This window comes from Ptiloglossa arizonensis, chromosome 7, assembly GCF_051014685.1.
Source record: "Ptiloglossa arizonensis isolate GNS036 chromosome 7, iyPtiAriz1_principal, whole genome shotgun sequence".
Lineage (NCBI taxonomy): Eukaryota > Metazoa > Arthropoda > Insecta > Hymenoptera > Colletidae > Ptiloglossa > Ptiloglossa arizonensis.
The window spans coordinates 13,491,776-13,515,911 of record NC_135054.1 but is presented as its reverse complement, the minus strand read 5'-3'; the positions used below and the strand labels follow the sequence as shown (position 1 = coordinate 13,515,911).

Genomic DNA, 24,136 nt, shown 5'->3' with positions numbered 1-24,136 from the left:
AAATTTTTTTGTACATAAGCCTGCGTTCCGAGGCCACGTGGTCCGGAAAAGAAGAGAGAATTAGAGACGCTCTGTCTGGTCGCAAGTCCTGGGCCGACCTTGCGTATAAACTGATTGCTCGTTTATATGCGATGTATTTTTGTGAACAGTATTGAAAGTGCTGCTAAGCTGTACAGTCGTCATATGGTGAATGTATTATGATGTACCTATAATGTACATAGATATATTTAATTAAAGTGAATATGAATTTGTGTAGACGCTTTGTTTTTAGTACACACCCCAACGTTGAAAATAATTGACACAATTTTCTCTGCCAAAGGTGGAGGCTGCGTTGAATTTCCAGGGAGACAGAATTTTCATTTTTAACTTTAATTATCGTTGTTACATCGTCGCTACGCAAATAGAGCCGAATTCGTCGACGTTACGAATTTTTTTTTGCGCTTTAATACAAACGAACCGGTTCTCGAGCAAGAAAGAAGTAAAATTATTAAAAGTGATTTATTTTTCGTCAACGATCCGATGAATGATAGATGGTAAATATATCGTTTTAAGAACAAACCACTATTGGTTTTTGGACTCGGTAAAATTACTACACGAGACTTACTATGGTGGAGTATTGCTCGCTTGCGATAGTAACACTATCACAATTAACGAAACGAAAGGTTTTTAATATTTTCGTTTGGAGTTTCGATCTCCATTTTGTAAGTTAAGTTCTTTCAAACTTTTCATTTTAATTTCCATCACGTGAAAAATTCACAGTGCTTTGTTTGGTTTATTCAATCGTCGATAGAAATTTCTACGAGTACTCAAACCACTCGAATACTCAACCTACGTTTAAAGCACGTAATCTAGCCCGTACTCTCCTTTTTTTATATTTTGAAAGACACTGTGTCACACGCTATTGCTACGTTCCTCGGTATCTTATCAGAAATTATTCCACAGTGGTTCGAAGTTCAGAGAACACAATGTGTGTAAACATTTTAAAAGACCATTGGAAATTATTTTCATAAGTGGTTCACGCGAATATTCGAGCAGATTTCGATTCACAATTGGACACTTAATCGACCAACTTGAATCTTTTTCGCGATCAAACGTGACCGTTTCACAGTAAATGGTCAATCAATTATTTTGGAAATAAAATTTGCTAATCGTTCTTACATATTATCGAAACTCGGTATCAATTTTTATTTATAATGTTGCTCGAGAGATAAATACGTCTATAAATATATATTTATATACACTTACAATGCGTAAATTGGTACATGAATCGAGATAACGATACACAATAATTACGTGTATATTACCGTAACATCGAATAATTATCTATCGATGTGTAATAATCGAGAAACTTTTCGTAACATATCGTTTATTTTCGTCTTGCTTTTAGCCACGACTTCGTTGGAAGTTATACAGTCGAGTAACGTAAGTAGCTGCACAAGGGTGTTTCATGAAATTTTGATACAGCCCGCGACAAGTTTGTTCGTTCGACTATTGAACGATTTCAAGCCGAACGAACGACGAAATGCTCGTGAAAACGGGTCGAAATTCACTCGGTGAAATTACAGTTTCGAGCACGGAATGCGTTCCATCGGAAGAACAGGTGAGGCCATCTGAAAAGCGCGGTCTGTTTTGAAATGCAAAGGTTTTTTTAAAAACGCGGCAAGTAAATGGAATAGTTTGCACACGGAATATGCGGCAAGTATTCGGTCACGAGTGAACACGCGAATGTACGTAGGTACCGCGAATCGTATAAAGGATCAAAGCGACGAATTGCATCGAAAATGCGAGCGATTCCTTTGCGGTGAACCGTGCTTGATATAAGTTCGCGGCGTTGCGCGTACGTATCGCGATTCATAACGCGTGCGCCGCCTGCGAGTTGCACATGCAACTTTTTAATGATCGTTCTCGTCACTTTGGTCCGCGTTAATCGATCGTTATCGGTTACCGTGTAGATCGAACCAGCGAACGATTAACATTTGGACAATTGTATTGTTTATATCTAGCATCCTGATTTTCGTAATTTTTTTCGTAAAATGTAAAATCGCGAAACGAATAACGAGATTTCGTTGCGAAGTATTTCCGCGGCTTTCAATGCTCGTCGTTGATACTTTGCACGCTCTGTCGGTTATTATTAGTTAACGTGTATATCAAACAGCCGTCCGTTACATTTCAGAGCCGAGATTTATTTTTCTGCTCGTTCTCCACCGAGTGTAAAATTAGAAAGTGAGTAGCGAGGATTAGTAGCAAATTGTTTTCGCAACTTTCGGTAACCACTATCAGTATTCTGGGCTCTTTATCGTCACTTATTGTGCACGGTGTGTTATCGACTGTCAGTTTTCAGAGTCGAGATTTGTTTACGGTTTCAACGCTGTTTCCAATAGGAGAATTGCGTTGACGAACGACTGGGTAGATTTCTCATTCGTAGAGTGGAAATGAAAGTGTTCGAACGATTGCAAAACTACGCGGTAAAAAATATGTAAGTTACATCGAAACGTTGATAACATCTTTATAGTTACAAAAGAATCCAATTACCTACCAGTTTTACATTGGCAACGTTTTTAGAAAATCTAGCATCTTGCGTAACAGCTGTGAAATATTAAATTTGAGCACCGTGTGCAACGCTTAATCAATTTATCGAATAATAACGAAACATTCAACGAACTTTTTAATCAACGATACAAAGAATTGTCTGTTTTCGAATTCGATAAACTCTTTGACCAATTTTTCATCGCCGTCTCGTTTAAACGTTGCAACACTCTGCGTGAATATTTTTGCGACCTTCGCGCAGCTTATATTTATAATCATTGTTTTATAAAGCACAAAATACGGTGCCAAATATTCCTTGACTTTGGCCAAGTGCGGCACACCAGGTGCATTTCTTTTTTTTTTTTTTTCACGCGACATTAAATAATTTTATCCTTCATAGAATGATATTTCACGATATATGATTATTAACTTAATAATAAATTACGCAGAGCTCGTTATCGCGAAGGGAACGAATACGGCGAGTCTCGAATTTCATTGTAAATATTATAGTATCGAAAAATATTTAGAGAAATGCACGAAGAACGTGGCAAAATTATTCGAGAACTCCGTTTCGTATTATTGGACATTCCTCGAATGTTATCAAAATTCCATGCTCGGGTAAAATTTTTCATAGCGACACCCTCCCGCGAAATAATTTGAACAATTCGCGCAAGAGGATTTCCGTCTCGAAGAAAAGGTAGTTTCTCGGGAACTGGACAGATGGTGCTGACACGGGCTAATTCATACATACGTACAGGCTACGTGTGTCACGTGATACCGCTGCGATACGGCGTTACGATAGGTTTCGAGTCACGGTCGTCCGAAGTGCACGTGAGCTTCAAATGAACGGGCTCTCGTTTCATTCAGTAACTACCAAGCGGCGGTTCTATTAGCCGCGTCTCGAAACTGCGTGTGTATCTCCACCCAGTGCCATACACGAGACGCGTTCGTCTCTGACGGATTGAAATGACGCTGCAGGCGATTAAATGGGAAAATGGCAAGTTGGAAATCCTCGATCAGATACTGTTGCCGGCGATTTCCCGATACATACCCGTCAAAGGCGTGGAGGATGGCTGGAAGGTCATCAATAAGATGCAGGTACGTTTCGCGTTGAAAGTATGACACGGATATCTGTTTACTCGCGTTCGATCGCACTTATTAACCGTACGGCGATAAATGTTTGAAAATTATCGAGTAATATTTGTTCGTAACGCCGTCCGTGGAAGTGAAAAATGTTTGCATCGTGACGCGTGAACGAATGATCGACGAGAGGCGAGAAACATTAAGGCAGTTAAATCGTAACGAAGGAGATTGTAACGATTTAAAGCGATTCGTGCGAACGAAATTTTAATTGAAACGGTTAATTGATTTAAATTGCTTGTCAACTACCAAAGAATGAGCTCAATCTTGTAAATGGATGTTGGGGGATATACCTTGTAATTCAATTTGGCGTGTCTTTGCAGGTTCGAGGTGCACCGGCTATAGCCATCGTGGGATGCCTCAGTTTAGCAACAGAACTTAAGAACGAAGAATACACGGACAAGAAGATTCTTCGACAGGATGTCGAAGGTAAATTGAATTACTTGGTGTCTGCTCGTCCGACAGCAGTTAACATGAAAATCGCAGCCGACGAATTAATTCAGTTGGCCAATAGACTTAGTAAGGATCAGAGTGTTCATGTAGCAGAAATGAAGGAGAGGTATAAATACCTAACTCTATGCGAAAGGATGAAGTCATTTTCAATGTTAAACCCGTCGATAACGATGTTCGCAGATTCCTGGATGCTATAGAATTCATGTTGGAGAAGGATATAGCCGATAACAAAGCCATTGGAGATTTTGGAGCGCAAGAAATCTTGAAGAACGCGTCTGGAGACAATTCTGTTAGGATTCTGACGCACTGTAACACTGGCAGCCTTGCGACAGCAGGTTATGGCACAGCTTTAGGTGTTATTAGATCCCTTCATAAGAAAAATAGTCTTGGTAACGTTTGCATGTCTTTAGTTTATAAACGTTGCAGGATTTCCGATAACATTATACAGTACTAGTTACTTTTACAGAACACGCATACTGCTCCGAAACAAGGCCATACAATCAAGGAGCGCGACTGACCGCGTACGAATTAGTGTACGAGAAAATTCCTGCCACTTTGATCTGCGACGACATGGTAGCTGCATTGATGAAATCCAGAAATATATCTGCGGTTGTCGTTGGTGCGGATAGAGTCGCCGCGAATGGTGATACGGCCAATAAAATTGGAACCTATCAGGTAAGGATGCACAATGATCATAATCTTTTATTGTCTGTAAAGTATTTATTCCACTTCTAATATCTTTATTGCGCTGTTTTCAGATTGCCATAGTTGCCAAGTATCACAACGTTCCTTTTTACGTGGCGGCTCCACGGACTTCCATAGACTTTAGCATTCCTAGTGGTGATCACATTGTCATCGAAGAGAGGCCAGAAAGGGAAATGACCCATATAAACGATCAGCGAATCGCGGCATCTGGAATACAGTGTTGGAATCCAGCGTTCGATGTAACTCCAGCTAGTCTTATCAAGGGTATAATCACGGAAATTGGTGTGTTCAGACCTGAAGATTTGGTACGGTTGAAAAACTTCGAGAACTCATAAAGTGTTGATCGATTTGAGCAATGAATGAAGCTTTTCGATGCATTTATACAGAACGATTAATTGGTGATTCCAATGTTAACAGAAAATTGTTGGCAGGTCTTGTTTATTTAAAACTTCGTGTTACAATAAATTGTTGGCAGGTTACGCTTATTTGAAACGTTAAGTCTAAGGGGCGCAACAAAATGTATTGTACCATGGACATACGTGTTTGCATTTAAAAATGCCTTATTAACTTCGCTGTGATTTTTAAAAAATATATTTATAGTGACAAATATCTCGAACGAATAGTTGTATTAAAGAAAACTTTTATCGGTCGAACAGATCGTGTGATTATAAAAATATAAGATAATCGAAAATATCTCGATTAGTGTATTTCCACGACCGTAGTTGACCCGCGTACAATCAGATGGCGGTGCATACCCGAAATCCGTAAACGTTGCATCCGGTTCGCTTCAAATTTTCCAACGCATAAACAATTTAATTTTATCACAAATTGCGTACTTTATCGTGCATTTGAACGTATTTCGAAAACATATTTATATTTAAATATGCGTCATGTACTTACTTACCGTTATAAGAAAGTAAATAGTATAAATTCGAGGTTTGTATCGTATCGTAACCGTATGCGATTTCGATTCGACCTTGCTCGAGAACGTAAATAATTCTTCGCGGATCTATTCGATCGTCGAGCGACGTCGTCGAACGATTCTCCGAAAGTGTATAAGAAACGAGTCGAGCGCGATACGTTCCATTACCGAAATACAAGTCGGTAATCGACCTTCCCATGATCGATATGTCTCGCAGTGGTCAGTTCTATGGCTTTGCCCGCGTCGGTTCTTACAGACGCGTTCGAACGGCGGAACGAGTAACGTGATTTTAACCGATAACCGAGAGCGTACGAGCGAACAACGTCTTCGATCGACAACCCTCGATTTCGGGGCAAATTTATCGCATCGGTAAACGACGAAATCGACACTCGGTGAGCACGAGCGCGTGGAGTTCCATTGGGAAAACTCGAGAATCTATTTTCGCCGTTGAAAGGCGCGCGGGAACACGTTCGCGGCGGGTTTCTCGAACCACGGTACTTTAGTACGGCCAGTCTCTCCGCTTCGTGCAGAACTTCGCCAATCCCGGAATAGTTTCGGTAGTTGCTCGTCGAAGTTTTTCGCGCGGCCGTTGTACGGGCCAACTTGCAATCGTTTCGGGCGTATTTGCCCACGAATTTCACATCGTTCGGCGTACGGAACGCCGTGAGCAGCGTGCGAGGTCCCGGTTCGAGACCGGAAATATATCGATAGCTTCGTGATTTCTCGAACGGTTCGCTCGGTGTTCGATCGTTCAACCTGGAAGCCGATACGGAAAACACGAGGATGGATGCCGCGGACGACGTCCTCGATAGTGATGCTACTTCGGCCAACGAAGGAATTGTAAACAACAACAACAACGAGGACGATGAGGCGCCCACCGTCGAGGAGACTTACGAGGTCACAACCACGAAACGGAAGACCGTTCGGACCAGCTATAAGATCCAAGAAGTAAGTGACGACACTTATAAGTGACACGTGCGATTACAGTAACTATAGGATTAGCCTCTAGCGCCCCGACGTGGGCGTTTATTGCAAACGATCGTACTCTCGGCCCGTCTTAAATCTCGAAACGTGAAACGACTCGCAATCGAGAATTCCTTCCATAATCGTTTTTCGTGGTTTACGTTGGAATCGAGAGCGTTCATCGATCGAGGATAACCTAAATATATTGGTGGAACATCGGTGATTTAAAACGTTTGTCCCAGATAACCTAAGTCGATGTATCAACGGTGCTCGAAGCATTCGTGGAGATAACCTAAGTCGGTAGACCATCGGAGATTTAAAGCGTTTACCGAGATAACCTAAGTTGGTAGACCAACGGAGATTTAATGCGTTTATCGAGAGTTCCGGTACGCGATATTCCCGCTCGCCAAAAATAAACGCAGAATTTGTTCTGTGGCAACGCGAGAATCTCGGTTCGTTCATTCTGATATTCGTCAAGGATAAAGCGGGCTTATTTCGATCGCGGATTTCACTGTGGGTATACCAACTTTATTTGGCGCGTAACTTTATTCGGTCCCGATGGAACCGGGCATTATGCCCGATTCCATTAACAATGTGTATCCCTGCGCGTAAACAAAATTCCCCGATAACTTTCTTTCGTATTCGTTTACCCGTTCGCGGGTAATTTTAAATTCAAATTTTACACGAGAATCGCGCTCGTAAGTTTTCCACGATATTGACTATTTTTTTTTTTTCTTTTCTTTTTCGCGCACGTATTTTATTTCGTACCGGAAGTTAACCATATTTTACATCGATTCGCTCGATAGTTCGTTTTCGCGATTCGCGAACGAATCGTTCGAGTAATTCTATCCGGAATCGATAAACTTTGATGTATTTCTTTCCAAGTTACATAATGAATTCCAAAAATATTATCGAACGTGGGCGTGTCGAGGAGCAGGTGCACGAGCACGAAACGAAAGGTGAATTTCTTTTCTAATTCTATCGATCGATTATATATTTCTTATGCGTAATCCGCTTCCGTGAACCTGTTCATTCCGCGTTCATAGAAATCTGGCGGTTTCGAGTGGAAACAGGAACGGAGTGGTAGAACCAGTAGAATTTTTCCTGTAACTCGATAATAAATGAAAATAAGCGACGTTAGTCGTGCAAATGGCCGCGATAAACTGCACGTGTCAATCGTTGCCCAAGTAAACCGGACACTGTTATCTAGGGACTGGATTTTTATCCGACTTTCATGGATACGAGACCAAAGGAAATAATACATTTACACGAGTCGTTGATAGCGAGACGCTTTTAATTCGTTCCATTGAAAATTCTTCGAGAATTTGTTCGTGCATGAATTTAAAACGCTTTGCACATCGTTGGACTTTGAAGAATTGAATTTGAAAATTTGTGAACAAATTTTACCAAATATTAAAATATTTGAAATATTATTTTCCAAGAAAATAATATTTCCTTTGAAAATTCTTCGACAATTTGTTCGTACATAGATTTAAAACACTTTGGACTTTTATAATTGAATTTGAAAATTTTTTAAAAAATTTGAGCAAATATTAAAATATTTGAAATATTATTTTTCAAGAACGTTGTATCATACGACACGCGATACTAACTCGGTAGTTAACTTTGAATCAAACCTTAAATTTTTTTTTTTTAAATTTCTTTAGGTGTAAACGTTTTACAATAATTATATCCTTTTCGTTCTTAGTTCAGCTTGCTATAGTGCTACTTGGTAGGATCCAAGCTTTCGTTATACAAGATTTAGTAAGACAGTTGGATTGGTTAGAATGCTGTAAATTTTGTTATTATTTAAAGAACATTTGTAATAGTCTGAAATTTCTGGCGTGTGTTTGGAATGATTTATAACATCTTGGTACCATCACCGGAAGTTCAAAGCTTAACCAGATCTAACCCGAAGTTTACTTCCCGATCTACCATGGACGTAACATCTAACCCACATCTAACATTAATCTAAACGTTTGATCTAAACCTGACATGTAACCTAACCGTGACCCAACACCTAATATATACATAATAAAAACTTACGTCCAACCGTGGCTAACTGAAATGCAATACTAGAAGTGATCAGAAGTTAATACTCAATTGAATCGTGTAAAGATGTCGGACCTAACCCAATCGTAATACGTAACTCACGTTGTCAGATGCAATCCAGATTTAATAAGGGGTCAATGTCCCTGATTTAATCATAGGACTTGGCAAGTACGATGTGACAGAAATTTCATTCCACTTTTATGAATATTCAATTAGCTTCAATCAGGATCGAGGTGCTCACTTTCAAGGAATGTTTCGATTACAATTTAAAAAGTTAACACCAATAGTTAAATCTCGATTCAGGGAGGGAAGGTATACGATGTTTACATTTAATTAACAGGAGAAATAAATACAGTCCAAACGCGGCACGTAATAAATTATTGAAATCCTGTGGTTTGCATTCCAGAAGAATGCACTTGTCTGAAAACTAAAGATAATTGTTGGAGAATACGTGAACAATTTGAAACGGTACACGACAAAAATATACTCCCACAGTTTGAAACCCCCAGGATCGATACATCGATAAAAATAAATGTTCGAACGATCGATATTTACGTGAAAAATTCTCTCTCGCACCTCCAACCATAAATTTTAACACTCTTCCTCCGAGGATCGCGTTCTCCCCCCTTTAGAATACAATTTACCCTCGATAAGTTTACACAAAATGAGCCACATTTATCATACATCTACCTAAGACGAATGTTATCTACTCCAATACTTGTGCGGTACACGATAATCGTATTTATTATACAAACGCGAAGAAATCCGAATTTTTCCACGTATTAACATTCTCCTCCAAGTATAAACGCTCTCCTCCCTTAAAATAAAATTTACCCTCACAAAATGAGCCACATTTATCAAACCTGTACCCAAGACGAATATCTACTCCAATACTTATCCGGTATACGATAATTGCATATATTATACAATCGCAAAGGAATTCGAATTTTTCCACATATTAACACTCTTCCTCCAAGTATATGCGCTCTCCCCCTTAAAATAAAATTTACCCTCACAAAATGAGCCACATTTATCAAACCTGTACCCAAGACGAATATCTACTCCAATACTTATCCGGTACACGATAATAGTATTTATTACACAAACGCGACAGAATCCAAATTTTTCCACGTATTAACAAATAGATATTTTTCTCGCGTGGTAGAAAAAAAGCAGTTTCTTTTTTTTGTTTTTTTTTTAAATAATCAACGCCACCCGTGAACGTTTCTTTCGCCGGCATTTAAACGACGGGAATAGAAACGGATCGTTTCTTTCTTTCTTTCTTTCTTTCTTTCCATCGCGCATAAAATATTTCAGGCGATTCATCAAAGTAACCCAGTTTCGCATTTTCTCTTTTCGCTCGAAGCCGAGTTCAACGCGGATAATTCGCGGAGGCCCCGCGCGCAAAAGAAGAGGAAGCGAAACACGGTACAGAGTTCCGCAAAGTTGTTCCGATCCATCGGCACGAGAACGGGGCGGTAGCTAGCACGAAGACAAAGGGAACTTCGGATACGAAATTAAGTCGGAGGCGACAAAGCGACGCGTTCTCTCTGGTTCGCTCGCTACGCGGAATAAGAAAGATTAGTCGGGCGGCGTTAATGCGAAATGAGGGACAACGGGCGCGATTTACTCAGATTCTACGTCATTGTCGGTACGACGGTTTTAGATCTGGCAACGAACTCGCTTTGAACGTAGAAACGAACCGAACGTAAATTTCGGCTGATGAATGCCCGACGAACGTACCCGGCTCGTGATTGGGACTTCCGATTAACAATAATCGCGTTACGCTTCGCGGTGATACACGCCACGGACTCGATTCGCACCGTGAAACGGTGTATTCGTACGTCTTCTTCGAGAGTGTCTTCGTGCTTCGATCGGGGAAACGAAGTCGATTGATCGAAGAATGTTTCGTCGAGATTACGATCGGGGAAACGAAGTCGATTGATCGGAGAATGTTTCGTCGAGATTACGATCGATTTTGTAACGTGGGTGGAGGGAAATTGGAATCGTGGTTCTGGGATGAATACTTTGGTAGACAAAAATTATCATCGTATAGGATGGGTACTGGGATTATGAAAAATATTTAATCACGGTACTGGGATGGATACTTCAGTAGGGAAACATTGCAATCGTTTAGGGTGGGTATTATGTTTAAAAATATATTTAATCGTTGTCAGGGTTGGATACTTTAGAATGAAAAAATTAGTTGTAATCAGGGAATTGAGGCTATAATGTAAGAAATTGTAACCATCGTGTAGGATGTGTATTATATTATGAAAAATATTTAATCACCCTCTGGGATAAATATTATAGTGTATAAAAATTGTAACCACAGTAAAGGATGGTTGTTACATTGTAATAAATATGTAATTATCGTCCGGGATAGACACTTTTGTTATTCGTGTTTATAAGCAAAATTTTCGGTAATATCCGTGCTTTCGATGAAATAAATGTAGAGAAACTAAATTACTCGAGGAAGATTAAGTAAAATTAGAAAGAACGAAACGAAAAGAAATTTTCTGAAACTCGAGAGTGTGAAAATCGGTTGTTAGTTTCCCGGCAAAAGATACTTGAAATTTCGGTCAATCGGATTGAAAGTTTTTCAAAAATCCATTGATAATACTCCCGCGGAGATATCGCGTAGACTATAAAAATTGTTATGTACATTAGACTTATCCCCCGCGTATGTCTTATCTCGTTTCTAAATAGCAGACTTTTGTTTGCATCGAGATAAAGAGCTCTATTCCTGGAACGAAATCGCTAGCCTCCCTCGGTATAAATATCGACGCTCGAAGCCTCTCGTGTTGTTGTATCGAAGAACACCGTCCCCAGAAACACGAAAAAAAACCATCCCTCGATATAACGACTTTCGAATCCTCTCGTGTCGTTATATCGAGGAACACCATCTCCAAAAACACGAAAAAGATTCTCCCTTGATATAACGACTTTCAAGTTCATCCATGTCGTTATATCGAGGTACATCGTCCACAAAAACACGAAAAAAGATTCTCCCTCGATATAACGACTCTCAAATCCTCTCGTGTCGTTATATTGGGGATCTCTGTTTCCAAAGACACGAAAAAGAAACTCCCTCGATATAAAGACTCTCGAATCCTCTCGTCTGGTAATATCGAGGAACACCGTTTCCAAAGACACGAAATTAACTCTCCCTCGATATAAAGACTCTCGAATCCTCTCGTCTGGTTCTACCGAGGAACACCGCCCCCGGAACCACGAAATTAACTCTCCCTCGATATAAAGACTCTCGAATACACTCGTATCGTTATATCGAGGAGCACCGTGGTCAAAAATACCAAAGAAAATATTCCCAGCCTCAAGGTCACGTTTTCCATGTATTTCCAGCGAATCTTCGTCGATTCAGGTGCTCCGTGGACTACGTGCAGCGTAAGTCTCGCGACCGATTTATTTTCTTTTCTTTCTTTCTTTCTTTCTTTCTTTCTTTTTTTTTTGCACTCCACGCGGGTAGGAAGTTTTCCATTCAGGTTCACGTGACACGGGCGAAAATAACACGTGATCCGGGCTCGACGATACGAGAGGCGTTTCAAGAACCTTTGCCGACCGGTATAAATATTTATTTAATCGAAGTCGGTTGCGGCGCGCGGCCATCGAAATTGTTCGAAGATTTCAATAATAACCCCTCGGGTCCGATCGGCGGACCAGAGTATAATTTCGGTCGTTTGTCGAGCAAATGTTCCGTGTGGACGTGTCGAAGATAGACATAATTTTGGCCCTCCTGAAGCATTAATTCTGAAACACGTGCGCGGCTTCGAAGCCACGGATAATCCGAGTAAATCATTCCCATCGTTATTATCATTGTGCGCGGTCGTGGGGAGACGTTGAGTTATCACCGGCATAAATTTCGGCCGAGTTGCATCGCGATTCGTGAGCTTTTCGCGCGCGTGAGTGCTCCTGCCCCGAAATTAACGGTGAAAGAAAGAAACGGAGTCGCGTTAGGTTGTGTTGCTCGACTGCTAGTCGTCGGACTCTCGTGTTCTCTGGACAGATGGTAGACCAGGAACGGGTATTCATTCTCGTTTCTTGAATCACGAACAGTGCGTACAGTTACGGGTTTCTGTAGACTGGAAAGCTCGCATGGATCACGAGATTCTAATTTTCGAAACGTGGCCTCCTCGTTTGATTAAACCCTCGAGGATCGAATTATTTGGAAAAAATCGATGGAAACTTTCCGAATTTTATTACCCAGTTTATTATTACCCATTTTGTTATTATCCATAGGTTATCCATTTTCGATCGTACCTAACAACATTGCAATGGAAACGATTAAAAAATTTGGTATTGTGGAAAATATCGCCACCTTAGAAATGATAAAATTCCTTAATTAACTCGTTCGTATGAAATATAATAAAATTCTTCGTTCGATGTGTTAACTAACTTGGAAGTTGATTTCACACCTTTGCAAATCAAATTTGACACGAAAGTTTCGTGTTGTTGGTAACTCGCACTACGTGCATACAAAATATCAGAATCAGACTTTGCGTGGTAAAAGAATCATGTTCTTTGTTGTAAATTACGAAAGTATTTACAATTTTCATTTGTATATACAAGTATTCAATTGTATGGTACAAAACTATCGTAAAGCTGTTTAGAGTTTCATCGAGAGAAATGAAAACAAGACGAGAAAAGTATTCTTTAGTAATTTTATTCCATTAACTTGGAGAACTATCGACAGTGTTGTCCAGTAGATGCAGACGCATTATCTTCCCGTGCATTCGATGCAAGAGTTGCATCCGTGTGTTCGCGATTGCTGTATCTTGTCACGTTGATAAGCCGGTGGAGGCTACCACGCTGGAACCTCGATAATTGCACGTAAACATTGTTCGTTGCATCGTGACGATAAACGAAAGAGATGGTCGCTTGGCAACGGGTGAAGTTGAAGGTGTGAAAAACAAATATACAATAACTGTAGTAATTGCAGTGGAAATATACCGTGTGATCGAAACTCCGTACCGGATCGGTTACTTCCATTGTTGCATCGATTCGAGTATTTTTAGAAATTTACGCTTTCCTTGCAATCATTGTTGCACTTGATACCGGCACCGAGATAGGCTCGATTAAAAATAAACCGCGATAATTGCATACGAAAATGTAAATAAACAGTGCTCCGTATCGCGGTTTGTCGCACAATTTTTCTTGGAAACGTAGTTTCTCGCGAGCGAAATTTATTACAACGATTCCACTTATACTTTCACATAGAATCGTCTACTTCGGGCTTGTACCTTGTATTTTGGGACATTGTTCCGTACTCCAAACGAAAAGGGACGTTTATTCGGGCACAATGGACAGAACTGCTCCAATGGTCGCCGACTTCTAAGAAAAAGGACGCATTTATCCCTGATAGACGTTTGTCTCGGTACGTTCGACGTTGAGCAGCGAACGAGAAGTACGTAGCCAAGAAACGAGGCTGATTTGCATATAGGGTGGCAATATTATAAGTATAAACTCTGGAACTAAATAGTATTCGAACGAGACGAAAATGTGTGAATAAATGTGTATTCAAAATTCAATAATTCCATTAATACTTATCTTTGTTAATTTGTGAATACTTTGTACAACCTGTACAGGATTTCTCATAGCTAATAATCGAAGAAATTATATTTGCTTGAATCTTTGTACAAATCTTCTGTTCAAGATACAAGTAGAAATCTATTCCATGGTGATTCATCAGAGATCGAGAACGCTGAATTTTCATTACGTGAATCATTTATCGGTATTATCAATCGTACGTGGGTCTACTTATTTACAAAATTTAAAGAGCAGAATAAATTTGAAACGGTTACATTACGGACGTACGTTTATTAACACTTTTCGAATCTTCGAACGACTTCCATCAACCCCTAACATTTCTACTTCGCGCTTTATTTACACCGTGTATATTTTTCTTATCCGTGCTGCAGCATTTATATTGTTTTAATTGGCTCCTCGAGCTGTTACGTACACCAGCTCCGTATCCTAAATTTTTAAATTTCATCTTTTATACACTCACTCACTCACTCACTCACTCACTCCCTTCTCGCACTGTTTTCTTTACCATTTTTATTTCCGTCGACCATCTTCTTGTGTCTGTATTTTTCCTGTCATTTTCGGTCCTGAATAATCTCTATATAGCTCCTGACTCTGTTTTAACAGATGTTCTAATGTCCACATCTGTTCTGTTTTTTCTCTACGCTACTTTTTCCCATTCCTTCTAGACATCGGCATCGCGATTAAACTTAGACCGGCGCCTTTTCTTTCCATTCCTCTTGTCTTAATATTTTTATGCAGAGCACCCTTTGTGTCTTTGAACATTTTCATGAAACAACTTGTTAACCACTCGAAACTCGCGTCGAGATTTTCTTTCAATCGCATAGATCCTGTTACGAAAATTTCTATTCTAAGATATTTATTTCTCACTTTATTTTATCCTTTATTCTTAGAAATTAAATTTTCATCGATTACCGAATACAAATAAATTGTGTTTCAAATATTTACAAGGGTTCACTTTGGAAACAATATAATTGATTAAGCTAACGTAAACAGGATTGTATGCAGAAGTAAATATGTTTGTATAGATGTGTGAGGTAGTTGTAAAAATTAACTGTGGTTGAACTATAGGAAATTGTAATAATAATATATAATAATTTTAATCGTTAAGCACGGTTTCGTTCGATCGTACGGCGATTATCTAAGTTAACTCGAACGCGGCTGTTAACTACTTAACACCGGGTTTATTTTTAACCGTTAAAGTAGTACTTAATGGGACAAACATAAGTGCCTATAAAATTCGTTGGTCTATACCAATTGGCCTAAAATAGCAAATAGAAAAGTACCCTTCGGGATGTTCGCGTAGTTCTCCGTCATAATAATAGACATTTTCAATCTACCAAGATTGTATGTAATAAGAAATAAATTATTGAGCGAGAAAAGAAAGAAAACTGTACAGAAGAATAAATATACATTCGGTACAGAAACGAGATAGAATTACGTGTTGTTATTAACCCAATCTCGAGAACAATCTAACGAGAATGGAAAAAATTATAATACACACCAAAGAATGACGAATTTATTATGTAAGTATTTTTATTTATTAAATTCGTTACCTTAAAGAAACTTTACGAAAAAATTTAGCCTTAAAAACAAACTATACGATGTAACACCATTTTCGATCGTATCGAGATCGAAAACATAATTTTGCATCGATTACACATAATCGTAGAAAGGAATACAAATTAGTGACGATAGAGAGCCACGAAGAAAAATAACAAATTAGTGGCTAATAGAGTATAAAAGTTGCTAGTGAATCGCTGCAGAGAGTTTTTTCTTTTTTATTGGTCGACTGTTATTTAAAGAAATTTCTGCTTTATCTCCGGTTCAACACAATTCGAGTTCTTGGAGAGCGATTTAAACGCGAGGACAATTACAAAGAACAAACGTGAGACCGTCTGATCAGGAACGGGGTGCAATTTGCTAATTGAATCGGCGACGGGGCGTGAACGAGGGGGCAGATAATCTTGCTTTTGTCGTGCGAATGAAATGGCTTAAGTCGAGTAAACGCACGGGGAATCGTCTTCTAAACGACGATTGCTTTGCGCTCGTTGAAGAGCAGCAAGATGAGGTGCTTTCTCTATTCCACTGTGCACCGGATCGCTAATCCAACGGGATAAAAATTCGAAACTGTTGTGTTACATTCAAATCGATATTTAAAACAGGGGCATATGTAGAGGGATGTTTGTTGAGATAAATAATATTTTTTAATTTTTCGTATAGATAGAAATTGGTATTCGAAACAAGGGCATATGTGGAGGGATGTTTCTTAAGATAAATAATATTTTTTAATTTTTCGTATAGATAGAAATCGATATTCGAAACAAGGACATATGCGGAGGGATGTTTCTTAAGATAAATAATATTTTTTAATTTTTTACATAGATAGAAATTGGTATTCGAAACAAGGGCATATGTGGAGGGATATTTATTAAGATAAATCATATTTTTTAATTTTTTACATAGATAGAAATTGGTATTCGAAACAAGGATATATTTGGAGGGATGTTTGTGAAGATAAATCATATTTTTTAATTTTTCGCATTGATAGAAATCGATATTAGAAACAAGGACATATGTAGAGGGATGTTTGTTAAGACAAATAATATTTGTTAATTTTTCACTGATAGTTTTATTCTTGGTATCTTAGAATAATGAGTTGTGCTCACATATCGTGTAGATCCTCGTGAGAACATATTCGTTAAAAGATTAGGTAACTCTTAACGGAGCAATTTAGTATACTTTTCCCCTGTAAGTGTCCCTTGTACAAAGTACGATTGTATTGTACAAAATTTCGCACTATACTTGTTTCTTCCCTTCTCTTGTCCACCTTGGTCTATCAAGTAGTGCATATTGTACAAGTTTAAATAATCATAAAATAAACAAACTTTCCAATAGAAATCCACGAAGTACTGTTCAATAACGTTGAAACATATTAATGTAAATTTCTCGAGATCGAACAATCGAAGTAGTATAATTTATAACATCGTTGGATTTGTTTTTTCTTTAATACTATACAAAGATATTGTGAGAAAATATCAATGACTGTAAATTCTCGCAAAGAAATAACTTTAAAAAAATGATAACGCCACTCTTACAAATGTTCCTTTAAACAGTGCAATTTTGCTCCCCTGAGAATTTTTTCATACGACTGTAAATAACGGAGATATTTAAATAATACTCTTTTTAAATAGTCCACTATGTATTGTAGGGATGCAACGGGTCGAAAACGACCCGAGGAGCGCGCTAGAGTTAAAAGCAGCAATCGAGACGCGTTTTTGATCAATCGTCGGCACTCGTCCGTGCAAGCTTCGTGAATTTGGAAGATCGAAAGCTCGTACTGACGTACTTTTAAAATAGACCCGAGGTCGTTACAGGGGACTTCGATCAGCGTTCGTTTCGTGAATCTCTATCGGTGATCACGCGAGCTGGTATCTCTTATACTAGATCGGAGTTTGGATGAATTTCCTACTTTCTCCTTGCGACGATCGATGAAGAAGTTCGGGGCGAAGATAACGCGCGTTGAAGTTTCGACTTCGTAACAACTCGATTACATGATTTACCGACCGTTTGAAATTTTCGCTACACCACCTGTTTCATTTCGAGATTTTTCTCTTAATCGTTCGAGTAACAATTCGACTAATCTTTTCAAACCACTGCAACCATACACTTTTCATAATCTTTTTCGAGATAATTTATCAGCTACTTTATGTTTCTTTTTGAATTATTACGTCACGTAGTATGTAACTTTTATTCGCTAAAAATTTAAATTTTCCGTGGTTCGTACAAATTTGATTCTCGTTAGAAGATTTTTCCTCCTCGATGTAAAATACATGGAAATTCTATAAAGTAAATGATAATTTGAAAACAAACGTAGCCGAATTAACGAAAAACCTACTGTCTGTGAAATGGTTGAACGTGTTAATTTGTTTCAAGAAAATGTAACTGTCCACATGATTAAAATTATTTAACTTAATTTTCATACATTTTAACTTGTTTTAAATTCTTGCTTCTTGCTTCTTGCTCTATATAGTTATAGTTTTTCTCCTTATATTGGAGACAAAAATATAGATTATTCTGATAAATATTTTTCAAACAGTGCTTGTTTCTATCTTCGTCACTTTCGTTGAATTCTTTTGTCCGTTATCGATGTTTCTAATGAAATTTTATCATTTTTCAACCTTCTTCGATTATAGATTAGAATCGAAGACACTTTCACGAGGGAGAGTTCGATAGGAGTTATAATTTCCGAAGTTTCGTATTCTAATCGTGTTTTTCTTTGCTCCAGTTTCTCGGTAACTTTCGATTTTAATGTAATTTCAGCACCGGATCATTTGCTCCTTTATTAACCCTCGTAAATTCGAGCGTACGATCTGTCGCACACCTGTAGTGTTGCGAAAACTGTCTGGCGTGCGACGTAGCGTTACCCTATCCGAACTAATTTGCATAATTTTCTATATCTCAGAAACTCAGGATGATATTCGCTTCAAACTTTGACCATATATTTTGAATGAATTATTTTGCGTACGCCAGACTGTAGGTCGTGGAAATAGTAAAGGATCTCCGTCGCAGTGTCTGACTCAAGAACAAGAAGTTGAAAATTTTATTCAAAGACTTCAACTGTAATTAAAAAACGTTGGACCACTTCGTTAATAAATATTAATTTCTCTAAAAGTTACGACCAAATACGTGCAATCCTAAACTGACGGAGAAGACATCGTTTAAAGTCGAAAACTAAAGAAATTTGATAATCTGGATTCTTTTTTATTTTTATTTTTTTAGAGCTCATAATGTTCTGCAATGTTTGGTAACCGAGATATTCAACGAAGATTTTGGCTGGTAAAAATAACCTCATGAATAAAAATGCATCCCAAGCTTCGTTCTTTTATTTATTAGAACCTTTCCAACCCTTCTTTTTGCGTGTTTTTCGATTCATAATTAATAACCTTTTTATCACAATTCTTTTAGGTTGTTAATCTGTACCATCGAAGACTCGAAACAAGGGGTTGGAAACTTTATTATTGTTACTATCCATTTTCCATTTTCCTTTTATAGATTATTATTATAGATTATTTCTACATTTCTTGTTTCTTCTATAGATTATTTCTATATTTCTTATTTCTTCTATAGATTATTACTATATTTCCTATTGTTTCTAGATTATTTCTATATTTCTTATTTCTTCTATAGATTATTTCTATATTTCCTATTTCTTCTATAGATTATTTCTATATTTCTTATTTCTTCTATAGATTATTTCTATACTTCTTACTTCTTCTATAGATTGTTTCTATATTTCTTATTTCCTCTACAGATGATTTCTATACTTCTTATTTCCTCTATAGATTATTTCTACATTTCTTATTTCTTCTACAGATTATTCGTCAAGGTCGATACTCACGTTCGCTCGATAATTTCTCAAAAGCGATACAAAGATCAAAAGGTGTACTTTCTTTCGCGGTAAAAGGAAACAGTGACAATATTCGTTGCATCCAGATAATAAATAAAACGACGAAACTTGAGCAGACCTCGTATTTACAGGATTATTTTGGTAACCGAAACGAGGCGAGAAACGGGCGATGAAATTTTAGTATCGATGTGGAAGACGTCTGCGGGTCGAAACTCGATTTCGTTGATGGCGGGAAGTCCGTGCGCTGGATGAAGAGCGTTCGACGAAATTTATACCGGCACGCGTTGTCCGAGACAAAATACTCTGCAATTTACTTGATGCACATTAGCCCCGCGTTTAAATGCAAATACGATGCTAGGTGGGTATTAATCTCGCCTTAAGGTAAAACACGCTGGATTTACGAGGTGTTGCTAGCTAGGAGGTGTGCTCGAGTTTGCGCGGACAACCACCAAGCGGTATAATTTTTCGCCTGCTCGCCATTCGTCTTCTAAATCAGCGGTTTGCAAATTTTAGCGGTCATCGGTGTGCCTACGGCAAAAATACTTTACAACGTTCGTTTTCGTGTTCGCGAATTTTCGACGCGACAGCTCGCAAATGAGAACACGGAAACTGAAATTGCTGGTGTAGTTAGAACTAATTTCGAACAGAACTCGTTGCCGAATATATGGACATTTAGCGAGCGTTTAACGCTATTGTAATTACGGGTTAGTGGATTTGTTCATTTTTGTGGAAAATATGGCGAAGAAGTATCGTTGGACGGACATTTAATTTGATATATATTCTGGGTAACTTTTTAGGTTTTACTCGGTTTCAAAGATTCTAGGTTTTGTATTTTTCTTGTGTCGTTTCGTGTTGAATATTCGATTATAAAAATTGTTTTACGTTGAAATAAGGCGAAGAAGTATCGTTGGATGGAAATTTAATTTTATATAAATTCTGAGTAACTTGTTAGGTTTTACTCGGTTTCAAAGATTCTAGGTTTTGCATTTTTCTTGTTGAATATTTGACTATAAAAATTGTTTAATGTTGAAATAAGGCGAAGAAGTATCGTTGGATGGACGAACATTTAATGTGATATATACTCTGGGTAACTTTTTAGGTTTTAGTTGGTTCCAAAGATTCTAGGTTTTGTATTTTTCTTGTGTCGTTTCGTGTTGAATATTCGATTATAAAAATTGTTTTACCTTGAAATAAGGCGAAGAAGTATCGTTAGATGGAAATTTAATTTTATATAAATTCTGAGTAACTTGTTAGGTTTTACTCGGTCCCGAAGATTCTAGGTTTTGTATTTTTCTTGTTGAATATTTGATTATAAAAATTGTTTAACGTTGAAATAAGGCGAAGAAGTATCGTTGGATGGAAATTTAATTTTATATATATTCTGGGTAACTTGTTAGGTTTTACTCGGTCCCACAGATTCTAGGTTTTGTATTTTCCTTGTGTCGTTTCGTGCTGAGTATTTGATTATAAAAATTGTTTTACGTTGAAATAAAGCCAAGAAGTAGTATCGGACGGATATTTAATTTTATATGTACTGTATTCTCGACCCTCTTTTAAATTTCTTTGCGTGGACGAGATTTTAGATTTTGTATTTTTCTTATACCATCTCGTAAAAATAAAAATTCTTTTATGTTTTATTACACCGAAGAACACTATTACAGTGTTTAGGAGAATCTAAAGAATCGAGAAGTTGATCGAAACCAGACGTGTTCTAATCACGAATTTCACATTATTAATTTTGGTTACTACTAGTAATAAATGCACATTTAACTTAATCTATCCGGTATTGTTCTTCTACATTTTCGGAATCTTTTTATATAAAAATATTTCAACTTCCCACCGTGAGATTCGTTTCGTCGTTAGAATCTTTCCAGAAATATATTTCGAGTTAACATTTACGTTTTATCTAGACCTGTTGAAAAGTCAGAGACTTTTCACCCATAAATAATGTAAATTTATTCGAAAATTTTGGATCCAACAAATTTTACGTATAATTTCAACGAATCTGTCCACCTGGTTAACAAATGTATCTCGACTTTCAGTAGCAGTTTCGTTATTTTCTTCCTGCTGTAATCTTTGTCGTTGTTCTCGTCAGTTATATTAATAATTCGTAACGTTCTCCAAATTCCCTTGTCTAATATCCATTATTTATTACTCGTTTCCTGTATTACGCCCAAGAGTGCACGCTATACAAAGTGTGATATGTATATATGCTAATGTGTAGATGTATACATATAAATATATAAATAAATATATATATATACTACTTCTAGTTACTAATTTTTAATCAAAACAATGTGGTCGCGGTGGATCGAAATTGTGAAAAACAAGCGACTCGTGAGCAACTAATTGATGCTATATGGAATAAGAGTTGATGAAATTGTTCCTTGTCACGAATGGAAAATAATTCGATGGTTGCCAGCTGGACGAGTAACTGAAAATTACGATGATTAATTGTACGTAAGGTGCACGGGGAGTAATTTGCCGGTTGAATTTTGCGAGCTATGAAAGAGACGTCGAGTTTACGCGTCGACGTCTCCGTCTCGTTTCTTATCGTCCGTCTCTCTTTCTTCGATTAATTGCACCGAGGACCACTTTTAAACTTCCGTCGACCGATTCGTTCATCGCTTAATGCGATTTCGAACTTTTTTCGTCCTGCGATTAAGTGGAGTAAATGAAGCGCTCTTCCGATATACATGGTGTCGAGAAATTATACGAAACTTTGCAGACCGATGGGAACTCGTCGAAAGGAACAAAAGAGCCTTAATAAGTACAGTACCGTGAAAATGTTTTCGAACAAATAGCACCCTTCGTGATTCACATTTTTCCATATTACTGGAGTGTATTCAATATCGTTCGTTTCAATTTGGAATAATATTTATACCGTGTCGTTTGAAATCCAAGACGATTTATTTATTCAATTATTGCGTTCTCTCTAGGTAATATTATCGATTCGATGGTAGATGATTAACAGTTATTCTAAATTTAGGTGAACGATGTTATTCTAAATAGTAACGATATTATTCTAAATTTAAACGAACGATATTATTTTAAACACTGATAATAATATTCTAAATCTAAACGAACGATATTGTTTTAATTACCGACAATAGTATTCTAAATCTGGACGAGCAATATTGTTTTAAATACCAACTATTTTAGCTTCGATAAATTGTGAAATTAAGCACAGAGATTTTTTCAATCATTAAGTAATTCAACAACGAGACGATTAATAACGATTATTCGCTACATAATTTTCCACGCGTCGAGGAATTATTCGATCGACTGTGACCGTCTCTCGTGTTCTTCGAACACCGTGCGGGTCTGGGTTAGCACGCAGAAAGAACGGTGTGCAATTAGAATACGTATAGTATACCGTGGATCGCGAAATTCTTGGCACGAGCAACGAGTCTTGACAAAAATCTCAACCCGCGTTTAGGTCAGCCGACCTTGCGCCTCGGAGACCGTAAGGTGACGACACTGCAGCTACTGCAATTCACACCTTCGATAAAATTCTAAGTATTCGTAATATTTCCTGGCACATACGCGCTGACCAGAATGCAGGTAATTCACCTGCAACAATATGCACGAATGCAATTGTCAATTAACGGGGTACGAAAATTGTGGTGGTTCTTTTAGGGGGGTTACTCTTGTTATAGGATTACTCTGTGTCAAATCATGGGATAAATTTTTGTCTAGATCAAAATTTAGAATAATAAGTGAAAGATAATAAATTTTCGATGTGTTATTTGTTCGGTAAGAATTGCAATCAAATTGTGTTATACGTTGAACGAATAAAAGTTTATGGTATAAAATAAATGAAAGTAAAGAATAGAAAATTGTGCCTATGTTCTATGTAGAGTGTTGGTATAGTAATTGTTGTGCATCGTTTAGGTCAGTGTTTTTTTTCAAAAGTTTCTTTAGATTCACTAGATGAGGATAAAATTTTAACGCACCCCTTACAATACAATTAAATTGTTATTTGTTCGAAAAAATTGAAAATGATTTCCAAATGGGATGTATCAATATTTTAAATATTTCAATATAAATCAAATAGATTAAATATATATGAGAACAAATTAACGTATACCTTCTAGGGATTTATTTAATACTGTTTAATGTTGAAATAACTCTCTTTTTATCTAACGGAATTACAGACCTTGTTACTTGATTTCCAAGTAAAATTGTTTCTTTGTAAACTGTAACAAAAGCAGGATGAAAGTAATAAATAACGAACAACGAATAAAAAATTGCAGCTTTGCAGGTTTCTAGTTTAATTTTTACTTCTATACTTATTATCATCGTTTACCTTTATCTCCATCACGACTCTCCAATCTGAACGAACAAATACGGTAATCTAATGCGTACAAATCCGTGAGTCACTGTATATATTAATTGAACAT

At 37.5% G+C, this 24,136-nt stretch overlaps 2 protein-coding genes across 8 annotated transcripts in view; both read left to right on the top strand.

Moving 5' to 3' along the window:
* The first annotated feature begins 2,553 nt into the window (after positions 1-2,553).
* Positions 2,554-5,511, top strand: LOC143149006 (methylthioribose-1-phosphate isomerase). Of its 2 annotated transcripts, none has more exons than XM_076315955.1 (5): positions 2,554-3,624; positions 3,990-4,225; positions 4,300-4,454; positions 4,586-4,794; positions 4,878-5,511. In XM_076315955.1, the coding sequence occupies exons 1-5, from the start codon at positions 3,493-3,495 to the stop codon at positions 5,157-5,159; spliced, it is 1,014 nt and encodes a 337-aa protein (XP_076172070.1). In that variant the 5' UTR covers positions 2,554-3,492; the 3' UTR covers positions 5,160-5,511. The 2 variants fall into 2 exon arrangements, with proteins under 2 accessions (XP_076172070.1, XP_076172069.1); XM_076315954.1 differs by having other exon boundaries at positions 2,906-3,624; positions 4,300-4,508.
* Positions 5,512-6,049: 538 nt separating this feature from the next.
* Positions 6,050-24,136, top strand: part of Tmod (tropomodulin) — a 124,899-nt gene continuing 106,812 nt past the window's right edge. For 2 of the 6 annotated variants that reach the window (XR_012992827.1, XM_076317097.1), the window contains exon 1: positions 6,063-6,694. Coding sequence is in view for 5 of the 6 variants with exons in the window: in XM_076317097.1 (XP_076173212.1) it covers positions 6,530-6,694 (165 nt within the window). In the remaining variant the exon portion in view is untranslated. Of the gene's footprint in view, positions 6,695-24,136 lie in introns of all 6 variants that reach the window. The other 4 variants (XM_076317096.1, XM_076317099.1, XM_076317106.1 and 1 more) reach the window with 4 other exon arrangements.